General features: G+C 40.6%; 1 protein-coding gene across 3 annotated transcripts; it reads left to right on the top strand.

The window, feature by feature from the left end:
- The first annotated feature begins 2,509 nt into the window (after nt 1–2,509).
- Nucleotides 2,510–18,593, top strand: rfx3 (regulatory factor X, 3 (influences HLA class II expression)). Of its 3 annotated transcripts, none has more exons than XM_067575205.1 (17): nt 2,510–2,634; nt 7,099–7,211; nt 7,352–7,440; nt 8,342–8,597; nt 10,369–10,443; nt 10,760–10,941; nt 11,184–11,303; nt 11,395–11,519; nt 11,639–11,754; nt 12,630–12,745; nt 12,914–13,068; nt 13,175–13,272; nt 13,431–13,580; nt 13,722–13,930; nt 14,037–14,190; nt 14,370–14,412; nt 14,617–18,593. In XM_067575205.1, exons 2-17 carry the CDS (start codon nt 7,104–7,106, stop codon nt 14,895–14,897), a joined length of 2,277 nt encoding a protein of 758 aa, XP_067431306.1. In that variant the 5' UTR covers nt 2,510–2,634; nt 7,099–7,103; the 3' UTR covers nt 14,898–18,593. The 3 variants fall into 3 exon arrangements, with proteins under 3 accessions (XP_067431306.1, XP_067431303.1, XP_067431305.1); XM_067575202.1 differs by having other exon boundaries at nt 2,511–2,634; nt 8,339–8,597; XM_067575204.1 differs by lacking the exon at nt 2,510–2,634 and adding an exon at nt 2,828–6,176 and having other exon boundaries at nt 8,339–8,597.
- The last annotated feature ends 367 nt before the right edge of the window (nt 18,594–18,960 follow it).

Here is an 18,960-nt window from a genome sequence, read left to right as displayed (position 1 = left end):
TAACTCAAGTACAAGGCCACTGATATACAGATATTTTTGTGGCTATAAAAATAACGCAACAAATAGTAAGTGTTGTTGCCACTGAGCAACATGAATTTCTAAAAATGTTGATTCTTTAAAAAGCAGCAGCTTTGCGCACCATAAACCACATTTAGGCAGGCATAAATAAACTCATTTAATTGTTCACATTGCTATCTCTGTTAAGTCAGCATCTCTATTATCATAAACCAAAACAAGACAAACTTAAAAGGCATTACAGTGGAACTACTTTCTGCTAGCGATATAAATAATTTAATATTCTGAAAATCTGGAGGCAATAAGATAAAGTAAATTGCAGATGTGATTATAACACTATGGAAAGCCTGTACGGGTCCAGCAGGCACCAGTCTTCACAGCAGTGTATTTTTCTTGTTTGCAACTGAAAGGACAAACAGTTTTACTTGAAAATAATTTTTTTAGCAAAAGAGTGTCATGCTTCAGATGGGGGTTTCAGTAGTTGCTTAGCAACAACAACAGCTTTTCCAAAAAGCATCTGTTTGCTAACCAAAAAAAGTGCTGCGCAGTGGACACAGGTGGTCAGGTTAAGCTTTGTATCTATAGGAAACCTCTTAACAATTGGGTCTCTCTTTGATCACTATTCCCAATTTAAAAGTTCTGCATGTTTTTAGTCCTCCTTGTGCTATGTGGTAAAATATTTTAACTTGTAGTAGATGAGTATCATACTTTATATGTCAGTAATTTCATTGACATCTGCAAAAACTGTTTTTCTAACAACACGCACCACTTTTTGCACAATGTATAAAAATGACAAGTAGTGTGGCAATAATTTAAGAGAAGATATTATTAAAATTTTATTGTTGACAATAATTGCTCATCCAGCAAAGGTAAATGTCCAGTTTGAACTAAACAATATACTGTTTTTCACAAATATAAGGAACATTTTGATTCAAAAGCCCTGAAGCAGTTGTTAACACAGTCAAGTAACAAACACCTGCAGTGCTAACATTTAATCATTCGGGTGTAAAGATGTATTCATTAGGAAGGGTTAATTTTCCAATAACAAAGTAGGACAGTGAGAATCATGGCAAAAAAAAAATTCAATATGATGGTCAATAAATACACAGCACAGAAGAAGAACTGAGAATGGCATTCACCCTTGGCCTATTCAGCCATCTGGTATGGTGAATAAGACATACTGGGCACTGCCTGTGCACAGAAACAGCAGCGATGTATAAGAGGTTAATGAAAAGAGGTTAATACATTTCTGTCATCAGAAATGTGCAGATAGGCTTTTGACAGGTGGCAAGCATTTAGTCAGCATTCATTTTAAGAGCAATACCACCTTGTCTTTACTCTGTCCTTCCACACAAAGTGTTAGAACAGAAAAAGACGTTTTCATTTGGGCAAAATATATGCAATCTGCTAAAATCTCAAATCTGAGAAATGAGAAATGGCTGGAACACGTTTAGATAAATGTGACATCTTTTAAGATTGTTGTAACATTGTAATTTCCATGATTGTTTGTGATTTTTTTTCTGAATTAATGCAGATGAATTACGACCTACTTCTGCCTATAACATAACACCGTTTAAACACTATACAAAGGAAAAGAAAGAAAGACGAATGAATAGGCAACAGCCATATACTGCTGAGGTTGAGACAGAGACAAGAATGAGTTCACACAAGCAAATTTTGCCCTTTGTAACAGGATGTGATGACAGGGCTGTAACCTCAAGTGTGCTAATAACAGATATATTACATCATATATAAACCTAACTGGGCAAAATATAAATAAACATGTCATCTTCAGAATCTTACAATAAACATGTACTACTGCAGCAGAAAAATCACTTTCTCCACACATTATGATGTGTATGAAATTAAAATAATACTACAATTACTACCTCATCATGAAGGTTCTGGATCAGGGCTTGTTAATAAAACTTATATGGAGGCGTGAAATAACGACCCTACAGCATCTTGAGAACAACTTCAAGGATTTCAAGGTTTTTATCGTCATTCCGACACATGTACATGTAAGGGAACAAAATTAAGATTGCCAGTGCAATAAGATATAAAAAAAAGTCAACATTGCACAAGTGTAGAATAAATACTGAGAAATAACAGGTAATAATAATGAGTACTGTAATAGACTGATTAAAAGTATAAATCTTTTTTTAAAAAGTACTAGAATATGAAAGTCAGGATCTTGCGTGGACAATCAGAGATTGTTCAAGAACTTGAGGAGTTGTATTTTTTAGGCGTTGTCTTGCATCTGGAAGCTAAAATTTTAAAGAAAATCAGACTTTATTCTAACATTGAGCATGTTTTCAACACATGATGTTCTGAAATTTTCCATAAATCTGACTAAACGTGTGCCCAGCCCTTGTAACATATTCTTAATATACTCAAATAGACCGTATATCGATGTGATTTTATTTCCGTTCATGCTGTATTAAGTGCGCTTTAATCTCCTCCCACCTGCCCGGTGAGTTTTATAGCAACTGTTGCCCAGTGAGGCAGCGCCATAGTCACCGTAGTCCTGGCGACTGTAACCCACCAACAACAACCTCTCGCTCCATCATTACCACCTCCTCCACCATCCTCATATTCATCAACTAGTCCACAGCTCAGGTTTGAATAAATTCTTTCATATTTTTAACCTAATTAAAACCCTTTCTTGATTCAAGGGATTCTTGTATGAAGGAGATATTAATTGCTCTGGTTAATGTTTTGTCTGCTGCTGAATGAAGGCTCGGTGAATAGCTGGGGGTAGTTTGCTAGCGAGGGTGTTTCTTTGTAACGTGTTAGCCTGCTTGCTAACGTTGACTGTAGATAACGTTACCCACAGCTGTGAGAGGTCGTGCTCAGCTAGCAGGAGCTTAGCTGTGTTCTCTGACTGCATGCTTCGTGGCAGATGTGTTCAGACTGACGGGCAGAAAGCGAGTTTACGATGTTATTTGTTTAAACTTACCATGCTGAGTGGTAGCACAGGTCTGGGCTAGTCACTGAAGCTAGCTGGTCAGCTGGAGCAGGAGCAGGTGTCTGTTGTTGCTAAGTTGCTAACGCCAGCGTTGCCCTCTTACAATGCCTGTTGGTATCCCCTTTTTTTGGCTAATGTTGCGTTGATATTGCAAGTTTGGGTTTCGGGTGGTTACGATCTTGTTGGTTAAGCAAAAATCAATAACGTGGATCAGTAATGGAAGGTGCTATGAGCTAGCTTTCCATGCACTAACTGCTATTGACAATAGCTAAGCCATTACTTTCCCTTTTGTCTTAGGGAGCAAGATAGCTTCGCTAGCTTTCCAGCTGCCCTCTTTGTGGCATCAGATGGCTATGATAAGCTATCTGATAACACAAGGCTAACTTCTGTAGTAGACAGATTTTAGGAAAAAACACCTGCCTGGTTATCATTAAAATACCTTAATGTTATTACCTATTTTATCCCGAATCATTTCATTAGTCTGCAATGCACATTCTGTTACTGGACTTGTAAACGTCAAGGTTTATCCACCTCTTCTGCAATACAGGTATACTCCAAAATGACTGACCACTGACAAAAAAAAAAACAATTTTGTCAAATTGTGTATTTTTTTTAGCTGTTGTAGTGTGCGTGTATTTCTCTGGGTGCGCAAGAAAAGGGAACAAGGAGTGTTTTCAATCCAGCATGAGACTGTACAGGCGAAGAGCTCAGTCGTTAGTTAACTGCTTCATATTGTGCCAGAAATATTTTAAATTCACATGAATTGGGTAAAAACATCCTGTCACATCTATCTCACAACAGAATGGAAAACTTGCATTTTAGGATTCCTTAATCCTATGGGTGGGTCATATAAGTAGAGACTTGGTTTCTTAATGTTGCATCACAATTATTTTTGGGTCCATTGGGTCTCCTGTGCAGCTGCGACCTCTGATTCCCTTTTGGGGAGAGAACAGGTGTGTGTGTGTGTGTGTGTGTGTGTGTGTTAAGTGGAGGACAGGTGCACTGCCAGTAGTGGTGGGACTTCTGACCATCTATCTGTTTGTGTCCACTAAGGTGGGGGGGGGCATTAAATAAACTCTAATTGTCCATTGTCATCCCTAGAATTTGTTTCTCTTTCTAATTTTATTTTAGTTGTGAATCATGGATCCATAACTGCTCCTGTAGTAAGGCCTTTGTATAAGAGAGACCTGCCATTGATATGCACGTGGGCATTGCCAGTATCTGACAGCACCAAATTGATTCAAACCAATTAGGACAAAATACCAGTGGTGCGATTTTTACACATAGGCAAAGCCAAAATAAGATAAATATATTGATCTATTGGCATATACAGCCCAAAACAGGTCATGCACAGACATTCCCCCCTATATACACTCTCTCTAACACACATACACACACACACTAAACAGGATGTAGGGAACTGCTAGTTATCAGATCATGTTACCACTTACCTGTAGTCCAGCAGGGCAGAAATAGTACCATGCCACCTGCTGCCTGGATCCTGTTGCATTTCCAATCACTTAAAGAGGGGCTGATTAATTCAATTATTCAGTCATCCATTTTCATGGCTTAGCAGAATACAGCATGTTTTTGTTTATTTACCCCAGCCTTCCAGCAATAATGTATATTGTTGATGAAAGAGGAGACTTAAAAGTCCTTGCTTTTTCAATAATATCCTGAACCCACATCTGGCAATTAAGCTGAACAGGGTACATTCAGACTCGCTTTGTTAACTTATGTCATGATGCTTCAGGACATTTTGGCACATTTCTGGTTGCAGTGGTCCTGTCATGACATAAAATCCAATTTAAATGTTGAACACAAGCTTTGTTACTCTTGATTTTTGTATATTGATGCAAATCAAAATCCCACAACCAGAAATAACAATAAGTCCCTCACTTCAGCCTCCCTATTGCATCTCCCTTCTCCCCATTTTCCTGCTGTACCAGCATCTGATCATACACTCCTGTCTTGCCTTGAGCTACTGTACATGTGTGAGAGGGAGACATTGTACGTATGGTGTACTTTTCAACCTTGTTCGGCAGCTTATATGTCTTAACTTGGAGCACCAGACTCCATCGTCATCAATAAATGGTTATCAGACAGGCAAATTATTATTCTGTGCAGTCTGTGACTGTAAACCTCGCACTCTTTTTTGTTGCGTGTAATGTTAGCAAGAGGAATAGAGGGGAGAAAACGCAGGGCAAATTGTTGTCCTCCTTGGTGGCTTTTGTTCCTCTGTGTCTTTGTAGGGCTTGCACTTGCTCAGTGGAGCACAGCATTTAAGTGGGCCACAAGGGAGTGCCTGAATGGTGAGGCAGGAGGTGTGTTAGTGTGTGTATATGTGTGTGTATGTGTGTGGGTGTGTATGTATGTGTGTTTGTGGAGGGGGTTGGGGTGAGGCAACAAGAGTGTGTTGTGATGCAGGGGCTCTTTTCCTTGATTAGTTGGGCTCAGTTGGGGCCATGTACTTTGGCTTTCAAACTGCACTGTAGAATATAAGTCTACATTCTCCTCTCTTCATCAGTCCTTTTTTTTTTAGCATTGGGATGTAGTAAGCTGATGGCTACAGTTTGACTCTATGGTATGACATTTTTATCACTTTGGTAGCCTGCATCCAGTGGCTTTCACACTTCAGAGTAAAGGCGTGTGTGCTGCAGTATGTTAATTATATGTGTACTCAGGCTTTTTTTGGGAATTGTCATAATGTACTTGTCAGAATCACAGAATATAAACTGGATAGTAGTTTATTTGTCCAACAGCCAGACTGCAGCCTGTCTAGCAACAGCCTGCAGACGTCTGACAGTGATAGTGTATATATACATATTCCCCTCCCCAAGGTGTTTAAAATAGCCATGCTGAAAGCAGAAGGCTTTGCGTTAATGAATCTCAGTGCCCCTGTGTGTTTCAAGAAAATGCAGTTTTTTTTTCCCCTACTGTTTTTCTGTATCTTACACTCAGTGCACCAAGAAAGACTGACTCAGCTTTGTAGTCCAACTTTGAGGTTAGTCACCCATGCACAAATAAACTGATAGCCTTCAACCAGCCAGTGTGATATTGAAGATAAAGGGAAGAAGCAGGCTGTCCCTGGAGAGAGTCGAAGCTGTTAGGAAACCCAGCTTAATTAACCAAGAGAGGCTTGTTCATGGAAACTGTGATGGGGAGGAGGTGGCCTTCCCCTGGAAGGAACGAGGTGATGTAGCCATACTATTATTAACTCACAAACACAGGTTCAGCATCAGTGTCTCCTTTCACTTTTATCCTGATCTTAAAAATAGTTAACTTTAGCCTTGGTTAGTTAGCACTGTAGACATGGTATTAAATCTCTAATGACACTTAAATTATTAGATAACTTGCAACTCATTCTTGGTACTTTTTCCTGAGTATTGATCCAAGACTCTGTTTCAATTAACATTAAACCTGCAGAAGTGGCGACTGACAGAGCGACGAGAAGCAGCATCTATTTGGAGTTGGTTAAATATTAACTTGTTTTATGGCTGTGAACATGGAGACAAGACCATGTGTCACTGATGCATGAGGCTCTCAGTACATTGAGTACCACAAGGCAGAAACAGGTGCTCGGGTACAATTGCTCTAGAGCAGCTTTAGTAGCATTGATTTGGGCAAAATAGATAGGAGTCAGTGATGAAACCTCATGTTTTCTTTTATGCCTAGATTATTATCTCATTTAGGCACATTTTATGTCCTGGGCTAACCAAATCATGAGGATAATTATTGAATTTATTTTCATCCATTCAAAGATTTTGTCATGTAATACGATAGGTTTGCCTTTTCGTTATTAAATACATGCTCTGGAATCTTGTTTAGGATCAAGTTCAGTTAAGTTATTAGAGGCTGATGTCTCTGAATATTTCACTGGTTGTTGTCAAATGAGAGAGGTTTAAAAAAGTAAGTCTCTGTTGTAAAGTAAAGGTATGTCTTCCAACAACAACCAGAAGCCCAATCTTTGATGCAGATGAGTGTAAGGTTAATGATGCATTTAGATTATGTTGTTGTTACTGAGTTGTAAAGTTGCTTTGCCAGTTTGACCAGTATGTTGAGAGTGTTGTTGGTTTTCAGCTCCATTAAGACTGTGTTTTCTCTGTGTTATTTAGGCGCCATGCAGACCCCTGAAGCAGGCGCTGACTCCACCTCCACTGTCCCTCTTCAGACCACTGTGCCTGTCCAGCCTACCGGCTCCACCCAGCAGGTGCCTGTCCAGCAACAGGTACATCCAGCCTGTCTGTGTGTGTCTTTTTTGTCTGAATGTTCCTGCACATGTCTGCATACTGCACCTGCATTAATTTATGTCTGTATCTCTTAATGTATTTCTTAATAACAAATTTGCAACTCAATTTGTCTTGCCAGGCCCAGACTGTTCAACAGGTTCAGCATGTTTACCCAGCACAGGTGCAGTATGTGGAAGAAAACAGTGGCGTCTACACCAATGGCAACATGTGAGTCAGTCTGTTACCCAGACCTGCTCTTACGCCCCCCCACAGATATTAGCATTACGTCTCTGCAGTCTGTTCTTTCTCCTCTTAAGTCTCTTCACACCATCATTCATGTCACAGGCACATGATGTTGGTGGGAGTGCGTTCGATTTTTGTGTTTGTTTTCTTTTCTGATGAGTGTGCCATCGTGTGTTTGATTGTGCTCAGTCACCTGAACATGACCAGAAGTAGGCCTGTCTTTGTGCTGCTAAGTGCTGACGCTACGCCAGGGTCCCCTGGGTGTGAGGAACGGGGCTACATACACACACCACTAACAAGCCCAAGCTGTGTTTGTCCTACTGTGATACACACATACACACGCATTCAGTGCATGTACAGACACAAACACACACAGTGTGTGACCTCAGCTACTGATGGAGACACTCATACCAGTCTTATATAATAATAGTAATAATAATAATACTCTAAGCATCTAGAAATACAAAAGGTACCAGAGAGTAGCAGGCATATGTCAACATAATGTGTGAACGTTTAAAGAATCACACAAAAATCATTTTGTCTTATTTTCTGTATTCTCCACTATTTTATGTTACATTGGGGGGGAAATTCACTGCACATACATTGGTACAGTTTAAAATTATGATACATTTTGGATTGTCCTCATTATGATGATGTTTACAATATTTGACTGTGTCTACACAAATAATAATGAACACAGACCCTCTGTGTATAATTATTACCATATAGGCTCAACAAGTGCCTTGTATAATTAAGAAACCGTACTTGGACTAAAGAAAGAAAACACAACTGTTTGAAGTGTTAGACTTTCTTTTTTTTCTCAGTGTTATTGTCTCTACCAGTTTGGGTTCATTGACTGACCTCTAACCTCTCTTCTGAACAGAAGAACCTACACATACTCGGAGCCCCAGCTGTATAGCCAGAACAGTGGAGGGAGCTACTTTGACACACAGGGCAGCTCATCACAAGTGTCCACCGTGGTAACATCTCACGGCATGACCAACAACGGAGGAGGGGGCAGTGGAGGAATGAGCATGGGCCTGGCAGGGGGTCAGGTAATCAGCAGCAGTTCCGGGGCCTACCTCATGGACAACACTGGACCCCACCCTGCCACCCAGACGGCACGAGCTTCCCCAGCTACTGTAAGTGGCATAGCACCCACTAATTGGGTTTTTCACCTGCATTGCCTGCCTGCTTTTGTGTGTTGATAGGCTTAGTGTGTGCTGTAGTTTGTAGTCACTTTGTAGTAACTTCAAACTCTTTCTTTAGCACCACAGAGCTATTAGTTTGCCATGTCTCTTTCTATTAGCATACATGCTCTGTTTCCGTCACACTATGCACTAGTGTCTTTAGCAGGGTTCCGTATTTAAACTCTATATTGCAGTCATGTTTGCAAGATTTCAGTGTGTACTCATAGTACACATATTATGTCAAATAATAGTAGTAGAAAAACAGCTTTAGTGTGCGCCTCATCCACGATTGTGTACGACTTGTTTTATCTCTGGCAATGATCCTTTGCTGATGTATGCTGTGTGCTGCGTAGGCTTGGCCCAAGTCTCTATAGTGATCAAACTACTGCCAGCAGTGTTCACACTGTAACCCTAATTATTTAATGTTCAAGTAATGCCGGGCTTTGTTTCCACCCCTGATTTCATTTGTTATTCCCACTCTTTGGTGTAGAAGAAAGGAAGAGTTAAAAATGGAGAAATAAGAAGGAATAGTCAGGGAATGTGCTCCTGGAGTTTATGAAAGACACATGACTCCACAGACTCACCCACCCCTCACAAGAGTCCTGCAGTGGACAAAGTGGCACACACAGCGCGGGAGGCTTGCTCTTTTACTGTCTTCTGAACGCTCCATTTAGACATTTTCACAAAGTCCACCATAATGATGCTTTCTGGCAGGAATGTAGAGATGATGGGGTGACTGACATTACATTATGTGGATGTCAGTCACGGCAGAGATTTTAAAACATTCAATAAAAGCTATGCAAAGGAGAAATGTTTTTGTGTTAAAAAGAAATGTGTGCAAAGGTGCAAGTGCGTTTTAACTGCTGAAGTAAAAAAAAAAAAAAAAAGCTTGTCCTTGTCTAGGCTAAGTGATGAGCTCTATAAAAAATAAATGGCTTCAATAATATGATTTTTCAAATTAATGAAATACCAAAGTGGTGACTTGATTGAAACCAGTGATGTAGTGTTAACCACTGAGTCATCGTGCAGCCCAAGGTATGAAATCATAATAATAATTCTTGTACTTTATTTGATGCCAACAATCCTTTCGTAAGAGCCAAAGTCACATTTTCTGTGTAGCGCGTATCTCACTTCGTAAGTAAACTTTTTCATGCCATACTAACTTGACAGCCACATATAGTATACGGTGTATAAATCCTAATTCTGTATTATTTAGTGCAGAAGAATAACCTCACAGAATTGCTACCATGCAGGTACTTGAGTAGAGTTTTGATCAGTATTTTTAAACGTATTAATCAACAATACCAATGAAATCACACAAAAAAAGCACAGTGCTAATTTGCCAGAAATACACACACACAAAAAAAACATTGCATTTTGTTGGACTATGTCATGTTTTGTTGGTACATGATAATTGTTATAGGTGGATCTGTGCTAGTGGAATCTGGTAGGGATGGGCGTCTGCCAGCTATCCATCACTGATGTACTAAGTTGATGCTGTTCTACGTACAGTATGTCCCTGTTTCTTAACTAGGCAAAGATTTTCCTGAAATGACAGGTAGTCCTGCTCTGCTTGGGTTTTAGTGGTGCTTGCTTTGGGATCTTTTCTAGATTCACTTTATTTTTGTTACTAATGTGTCTACATCTACTCTTTAGTTTTCTTGCTTTTGTTTTTATTTCCCCTTCTTACATTTTGTTGTCCTGTGCTTCGTGGTTTTATCAGATTGAAATGGCGATTGAGACGCTCCAAAAATCTGAGGGTTTATCCAGTCAGAGAAGCTCGCTGCTCAACAGCCATGTAAGTTGCTTTTACAAATGCTTGCCTTCGCCTTACCTTGGCTTTTGCCAAACACTCTCTCTTGCTTTTCTGCCTCTCTCAACTCTCTGTACATTTCAGTTTGGAGTGGTGTTTGCTGTTTTTTTTTTTGTTTGTTTTTGTTGCTGGTTTTAATTATTATCGCTTAAAAATTCACTGGCTGCTTTAGAAGGGCTTTTGTGGTGCTGTCGTGCTGCAGCATCCAGATTACAAACTGTCGGTCTGAGGTCTTTCCACACAGTTTGCGTGCTGCAGTGTTTGAATCTCCTCAGTAAAACAGCATGTGTTCCCCCTGTAGCTCCAGTGGCTGTTGGACAATTATGAGACAGCAGAGGGCGTAAGTCTGCCACGATCCACCCTCTACAATCATTATCTGCGCCACTGCCAGGAGCAGAAACTGGACCCTGTAAATGCAGCCTCTTTTGGCAAACTCATCCGCTCCATCTTCATGGGACTCCGTACAAGGCGCCTCGGGACAAGGTTAGCTTTTTGAGCTTTTCTTTTTCTTAATTAAGGAAAAGTTGTCATTTTGGAGATTCAAGATTTTTCATAATTGCAGTATGCTTGCATGGTCCTCATCTTGTCGTCTTTCACCTAAATCCTGATCTACTAAAAGCCTCATCAGTTCTTCTCTCCTGTTCAAACAATTTATACATCAGTGTGACTTTTTCTGTACACCTCGCCCGGTCGATGTGTGTTCACTTTCGCTTTTTGTCTTGCAGAGGGAACTCCAAATATCATTACTATGGTATACGTGTAAAACCAGATTCCCCGCTAAATAGACTCCAAGAAGACATGCAGTATATGGCCCTCAGACAGCAACCTGTTCAGCAGAAACAGAGGTATAACACAGGCAGCCAGGCATGCATACAGTACTTTCTGTGATCCAAGTCACAGTGTTTATAGATACTGAGGTGAGCCATGTGATTCCAGGTTCAAACCGGTGCAGAAGTTTGATGCTGGCTCTGGGGAGAATTACTCAGGTGGAGGCCAGAACCATCTTGGTGCAGCAGAGCAAACGGTCATTGCACAGAGCCAGCACCACCAGCAGTTCCTAGGTCAGCAACATTTCTCTTTTAATCAAAATGTCTATAAAATCCAAAACATGTGGAATACTAATATGATGTTTGTCAGATTATTCCACAGTTGCCAACTTCATTTCTTATCACCCCAACAGATGCATCGCGGGCACTCCCTGACTTTGTAGAGCTGGACCTAGGACAGAGCAATACGGAGAACATCAGCCCAGAGGATGTTAAAGCTCTCCAGTCCCTTTACAGAGAGCACTGTGAGGTTAGATAAAGCACATTCTTCTCATTTCCACTGCAAAGTAATCACAGCACACTTTGGCACTCAAGTGTTATTCACAGGGGCAACAGGGGGGGGTCAGGTCCCTCTTCACTGTTGAAAGAAAGCTAAGTAATCCGCTTCAATATTGTAGCATTAATTGATACATCATTATCAATATGTCTATGCAGGCATTGTGACAGTACATTTTCCTATCGAGCTGGATTTCACCACCCGCTAAATCGATTCCACATCTTTTCTATTAAGAGTCTCATTCTCCTCTAGAATGGAGTCTGTTTTTCCCCCTCGATAAGTATATATGCCTTAATCCACCAGTATCTATCATGGTGGCAATTTAGTAGTTTAATCTTATTTAAGCTATCTTTAATGAGAAAAGTGTGGAAAGAGAGAAGAGTGTGGAAACTTTGGGAAAGGTCATGTGTGTTTATAGCTACAGAGATTCGTAAATGCCAGCCGCTGGCATTTTGGAACAGAGTTTTTTCTTTTATCTTGTGAAGTTTTCAATCACAAGTCTCCTAATGTCTGGAAAAGTAGGGATCAGGTCATCCACATGACATGACCAAGGTCTTATTGTCTGACAGACAACTGTCTACACTGTGCTCATGATTAAAGGGGCAGTGCACTCAAATTAGATAGTTTTGGTTTGACAGGTCAAGGTTTAGAGATGTCCATGTGTGATATTTCTCCTGTTACTTCAGTACAATGGAGGTGAATGGAATTTTATTTGCTTCACAGCACTGAAAATCGATGTTTGACAATGTGCTGTTTAACTCTTCAGAGGGATTATTTCTTCTTCTTTTAGAAAGTACTACCAGTCAAAACAATTCACTGTTTTTGTTTATTCTCTGGTTTTGTCTCAGGCTATCCTGGATGTGGTTGTCAACCTCCAGTTCAGTCTAATTGAGAAGCTGTGGCAAACATTCTGGCGTTATTCTCCCCCTGACTCTGTAGAGGGTGCCACTGTAACAGAAAACAGGTGAGGTCAAGCGTGAGATACAATGCAAATTTGTTTTCTTAGCTGAAGTCTGTTACTGTTTTACTGTTTTTTAAGAGATAAAACTTACATTTAATTTGCATAAGTTTAAACTTTATGATAATCTGATTTCAAAGGCATCTTTCTAAACGTGGTCTGTTCATTCTGCAGCAGCATAAGTGAGATTGAAGCACGGCTCCCCCGTTCACAGCTATTGGCGCTGTGCAGAAACGAGGCTGTACTCAAATGGATGAGCACCTGTGACCATCTAATGTACCAGTCCCTTGTGGAGATCCTCATTCCTGATGTCCTGAGACCCATTCCCAGTGAGCCACAGTCATAGACACCTCTCATGTTTACTTGTTTGCTGTGTTAATGCTTGTAATGTCATCATGTATTTCGTCTTTGGTTTTCCTTGTTTTTGTTTTTTAGGTGCCTTGACTCAAGCCATTCGCAACTTTGCCAAAAGCCTGGAAGGTTGGCTTAATAATGCCATGAATGCCATTCCACAGAGAATGATCCAGACTAAGGTACACTATTGCAACCTTCATATCGAGCCGAAAATGCTGCACAGTTTCTGAAATATGTAATTAATACATGAGAGTATTATAGTTTCACTATCAGTTTTGAAAGGTATGTATACTTAAAATAGGTAACGTCTGGGCTTCTGTGTGCATTCTTTTCATAGATTGCCGCTGTTAGTGCCTTTGCGCAAACACTGCGCAGATACACATCTCTGAACCACCTGGCTCAGGCGGCACGTGCCGTGTTGCAAAACACGTCACAGATCAACCAGATGCTGAGTGATCTCAACCGTGTTGACTTTGCCAACGTACAGGTCAGAACAGATCTTTGTGTTTTGATATGATACAGCTGTGGTGTTTTTTATATGTGTACTCTAACATATATGTTATATTTGTACTTTTACTTTCATTGTACAAGTGTGAACCTCCAGCTCTGTCTCCATGTTGCTGTATAGGAGCAGGCATCATGGGTGTGCCAGTGTGAAGAGGGAGTGGTTCAGCACTTGGAGCAGGACTTCAAGGCCACACTACAGCAGCAAAGCTCTCTGGAGCAATGGGCAGCCTGGCTGGACAATGTGGTCACTCAAGTGCTCAAGCCCTATGAGCACCGGCCCAGCTTCCCCCGGGCGGCTCGACAATTCCTGCTCAAGTGGTCCTTCTACAGGTCTGCAAAAAAGCATGTCTGTGAGTGTGCAACATCGTTGAAGAAGCAAAGCACTTGCTTACTCTGTTTTTGTGTGTGTGTGTGTGTGTATGTGTGTTTCTGTCAGTTCTATGGTGATAAGGGACCTGACCCTGCGCAGTGCTGCCAGCTTTGGTTCTTTCCATCTGATCCGCCTGCTGTATGACGAGTACATGTTTTACCTAGTGGAGCATCGTGTGGCCCAAGCTACTGGAGAGACACCCATTGGTGTCATGGGGGAGGTATAACTGTGGCATCTTATGGTTTTTTTTTGTCATATGAAATGACCTCTGTTTGGTCATTTTATAGAAGAGAAGTTTTGCTAAATTACAATCTTGTTTCTAATTTCGATGAGAAAAACATTGAAACAATGTGAACCTCTAATGGCCGCTCTAATTGTGATGTTTGTCTCTGTTTTCAGTTCGACAGCCTCAACACTCTATCTCTCACTAACATTGATAAAGGTATGTGGCATAATTTATAAAGCACAATGGACTGATAACATGTATGCTAGTAAAAAAAAAAAAAAAAAAAAACGTTAGTGACGCACATAGAAACAACACCTGAGTAATGCTAGCAAAATAAACTTTTTTTATCTTCTTCAGCTCTTTTAAATGAGCTCTTGAGTCCATACCAGTATTTTATATGTGTGGCTTCCTCCCGTCTAGATGAAACGAGCGGGATGGACAGCGATTTAGAAGAGGACACGGAGGAGTCCGGGGAACCTCTTGCCAAGCGGGAGAAGTCCGAGCACGAGGTGATCCAGGTCATTCAGGTCGGGGCGCTTGAGGACGGATCCCACCCTGTGGTGGGCGTCGTCCAGCCAGGTGTACTCCACTCGCTGCCCCAGCCCCCGCAGGACCACACCGAGCACATCCTAACCCCCTCCGCTGGTACTCCGACCATCCGCCACTGCAGCGCCACAGGCAACACCTACGCCTCTGTTTGAGGGTCTGAGGGCACGGCTGACCTTGTCTGGCCTGTTTTCGCTGTCTCACTCTCCACATATCTTTCTCTCTGTAAGTCTAGATGTTTCCGTCTGTTTCATGCATTGTCTCTGTCTACACTTGTGTGGACACGCTCTCCTCTCACCGTCCAGCCCGGTCAGTGGAGGAGCGCTGAAATGATGATACTTTGGCCGAGATGTGCTGTCCGTGTCTGACTGCTTATATTCTGGATGTGGTGTCATCCCATAAGTCTGTGCTCTATTACAATGCGGCAGCTGGTGGAAGGGACGTGGAGGAAAAGGACTAATTTGACCCGTTAAATGTTTCCTGGTTAGACATGATTTACCGCATCTGTCTGTCTATACCGACAGATTTTATCTTGAAGGAAATTTAAACTTCTTCAAACTACTGATGTCTCAGAGCTCAAATCCATGTCACTAGTCCCAGTGGAGCATCGATTGACTCAAGACCTTTGCCTATTGTATATAGTTTTGCTGTACTTTGAATTGGTATTACCCAAAACTCATGGTGCTATCATTGTGTTTTATTTGTTTAAATTTCCAGTTAATTTTAGTATGATTTATGTCAACATGCATTCCAACTGCTGATAAACTTTTGGCTGAACAAAAATATTTTGAGTATTGTATGTAGCTGTATCTATGACATTTGAAAAAGGATCATGGGGCAGTTTTGTCTGTTCTGTTTTGAAAATGATATGGTAGCCACCCACTGAAAACCACTTATAGCTTTTAGCCACAGAAAAAGAAACCCTGAAAGTAATATCTGTGCTGCTATTTATGTATATAGAAATGAGATTGAGAAGACTGGCTGTACAAAACCACCTCCTCAATGTTAGCTTTTCTATGCACTCCGTGCATAACGCTTGCCTTTGTTCATTTTAGATGCTCTGTAGTGTGGTTTATGTGATGAGCTGTAATCTTGAAAACAACTTACTGGACACATTCCCCTGTTTTCGCAGTTTCTGTCTTAATGAAAATTTCTCAAAGTTCGCGAAGGACCAAAAACAAACCAACAAGAGGAAGCTGAGAGTGAGCCATTTAGGTCGCCCATGAGCTGTTTCCTGTCCCATAGTGCCATGTTGCAGAGCAGAAGGAATGTCAGGGATTTAATGTACCTCGGCTTTATCATAGTGCCTTATCCTTAAATGCAGCTGTCCTTGTAGTCCTGACTGTGTGGTGTAGAGAGCCCACAGCCCCTCTGCATTGTCCCAGTCGCAGATTTGGCTTTCTGGTGATACGTGGCTGGATTTGGGCTGGCTCATCAGTGTTGAGACTAAGGGATGCAGGCACAGACACACCTGTTGTTTTCTCTGGATCAGCTCTACTAAGCTTATTACTTATCAGAATCACGGTCTTTAGCCTTGCTCCTGCCCTCACTCTGCCCTCTTGAGGCCTATTCTTGCATTAGCCTTTGTTATCGGGTGAAATGTGTATGTGTGCGTACGTGTGTACATGGATGCATTGGTCTGCACTGTGGGGTTTTTTTTGTGTGTGTGTGTGTGTGTGTGTGTGTGTGTGTCTGCGTGCTTGTGTGTATGTGTTGGAACACATCCATCAGTCACCCTACCTCAAACCAGTGGTGCCAGCCCTTTTGACGCGTGCAGCACAGTCTGTCCAAACCTTATTGCACACACACCACTGTACTGCACAAATCTCAACGCGATAGAGAAAATCTGCTTTGCTTTTCTCTCACCTCTGATTACATTTTCATTTCCGTTTTTAGCCCATAAAATGCTTCATCCTTTGTTCCCTGTTGAAAGATCATCTTTGTACAGTGGACCAAAAGTAGATATTTTCTGATATTCAAAGAGATATATAGATATATATATGTATAGTATATATAATGATGATACACTACATATATTTGTTGCTTTTTACGTGGTTGACCTGATTGTTTCTATGTAATTGTTTCTTTTGGTAGCTCCTCTGTAATTAGTTGATAGACTGTGAAATGGGGAAGGCATGGGGACTAACTTCTGATTCATTAGACTACGTCTATACTTGAACTGTTATAGCCTATGTTGTGGAGAATATTGAGATTAATCCTCTAAATAGGAACATTTTTGTCACAAATTTTTTTTGTTGTTTAACACTTTTTTTCAAATGGTCTGCACCATTTCTCTGCATAAATGTTTATTTATTGATATTTATTGTGTTATGTTTTGGCTTAGATGCTTATGCATATGTTAAAATGGGTACTGATAATGAATCATGAATTATACTACTGCAAAGAGCAGACCTACTGTACAGAAGGACTGGGAGGTTTTTTTTATTTGTTTGTTTTTCTTTGTAAGTCATGTATGTAGGTTGATTAAGGTTTAAAAAAAAAAAGGGGTTGGCACTGTATTTGCTGTAATCAGTCCTTTTAGGCATATCAATAGTCAGAAAATCCTTTAGATACTAGCAGTACATGGGATCTTTGCCATTTTTTTTTATCTAGGGTATGTGCCTGTGTAGAAAATGTGCTTAACAGTAAAGGAGGGTGGGAATGTGCAAATACTGCATGTCATTTGGGTTAGTGGGTCTTTGGACACATCACACTCTGGGGCGACTGACAAGCCCAAAGCCACAGCGTACGGTACACATCACATACTGTAGCCTTACCCTGATCCTGCTGGCTTGAAATGTCTGGAGTTGTAGAAATTGAGCGCACGCACACATACACACACACACACACACACACACACAAATCTAGCTTTCCTATTACATTGTTGAAGGACAGTTTGAAAAGTCTGCGAGATAAGGTCAATGAACTCTAAGTAGCTGGTAGTTTACGGTCTGAGGCATTTTGTTTACATCAGTCTGTGACCATAATTAATTTGCATGAGAGATTTGCTCCCTGACTGTTGGTATAAAACTGTTGAACGCAAGTTGGGAGAAAACCGAGAAAGTAGTAAAAAACGTCCAATAAAAAGCGATGAATACGAAAACTTAAGCCCTAGATCATCTCTTATACTTTCTCTAGAGCCTCACATCAATCTGAGTTCATATAATAACTGCAAAAAAATGAACTACCCCATTCTTAACTGACTCCCAACACGCACTGAAATTTTGAGAATGCGGTTGTAAAAAGCGATGGAGTTCTCTTCGTGAGTTAAACATTTTAAATGCGTTGTAAATCTGGGTAGTGTGCACTGGTTACAAATGAAGGTTTTACAGGATATTTTTTTCTTTCTTGCCTCTAGCTTTTTTTTTACCTTTCTCTGAGTGATTTTTTTTTTTTTTAATATGAATCTCAGCTCCCTTGTCATATGAATTAACTACAACACTCTAGATGGTAACTTGTATTTCTTTTGAGCCTTAAGTGAAAATGGCTTATAAAATGTTTTCTTTAAATCTTAATTATGTGCTTTAGGAACATATGTGCTTTCTGGTTTGCACGCCTACCTGTGCTGCTAGAAACTGTCAATTTTTTTTTTTTTTTTTTACATAGACTTTCGTGCCAGACAGTGATTTAGCTTTCTGCATCTCAAAGCCTGCCTGGTTAACACTGGACTGATGCTAATGCTGCCAACACAATTGTACTTTATTTCTCAGTGTCTTTAAAATTGAGAAATTTTTTTGTAACAGCTGTTTGCAAATGAGCCCATTTCCAAACAGAAAACGTTTAAAAAAAAAACAAAAAAAAAAGACAAAAAACAAAAAAAAAAACATAAGCTATTCCTTAACTTGTCATAGGAGTGTAAGCTAAGAAATGCCTCTTCACCTGGACAACATGGCAGCTTCACTGACCCATAGCAGACTCCAGTGCCTTTAATTTCGCCCCGGCCAGAGCAGACGGCCTGGGTGACTCTTGGGTCTCTGGTGGGCTACAGATAGAGACTATCAGAGCAGATATTTCATTGCACAGGTGCTGCCGCTGAGAAGACACCAAGGCTGAGGAAACATAAAGATCTGTCCTTAGTCTGGACTATTTATTATTAACTGGACGCAACACCACAGACACACACAAACACTTAGTAGTTTACACGTGGTAGATTACCTGAAGACGGCTTTTTATTGTATAGAACTATCGGTTAATTAAGGAGAGCCACTGTAAGTAAAA

The sequence above is a fragment of the Thunnus thynnus genome, chromosome 19 (assembly GCF_963924715.1).
Source record: "Thunnus thynnus chromosome 19, fThuThy2.1, whole genome shotgun sequence".
NCBI lineage: Eukaryota > Metazoa > Chordata > Actinopteri > Scombriformes > Scombridae > Thunnus > Thunnus thynnus.
Note: the sequence above shows the minus strand (reverse complement) of the source record. Positions and strands in the feature narration are given on the sequence as shown.

Bases quoted from the DNA above. Each gene is read 5' to 3' on its own strand.
- rfx3 (XM_067575202.1), top strand. From the start codon at position 7,104: ATGCAGACCCCTGAAGCAGGCGCTGACTCCACCTCCACTGTCCCTCTT. The intron at 8,598-10,368 runs GTAAGTGGCATA...TGGTTTTATCAG, and splicing joins CACGAGCTTCCCCAGCTACT to ATTGAAATGGCGATTGAGAC. The intron at 13,581-13,721 runs GTCAGAACAGAT...GTTGCTGTATAG, and splicing joins TTGACTTTGCCAACGTACAG to GAGCAGGCATCATGGGTGTG.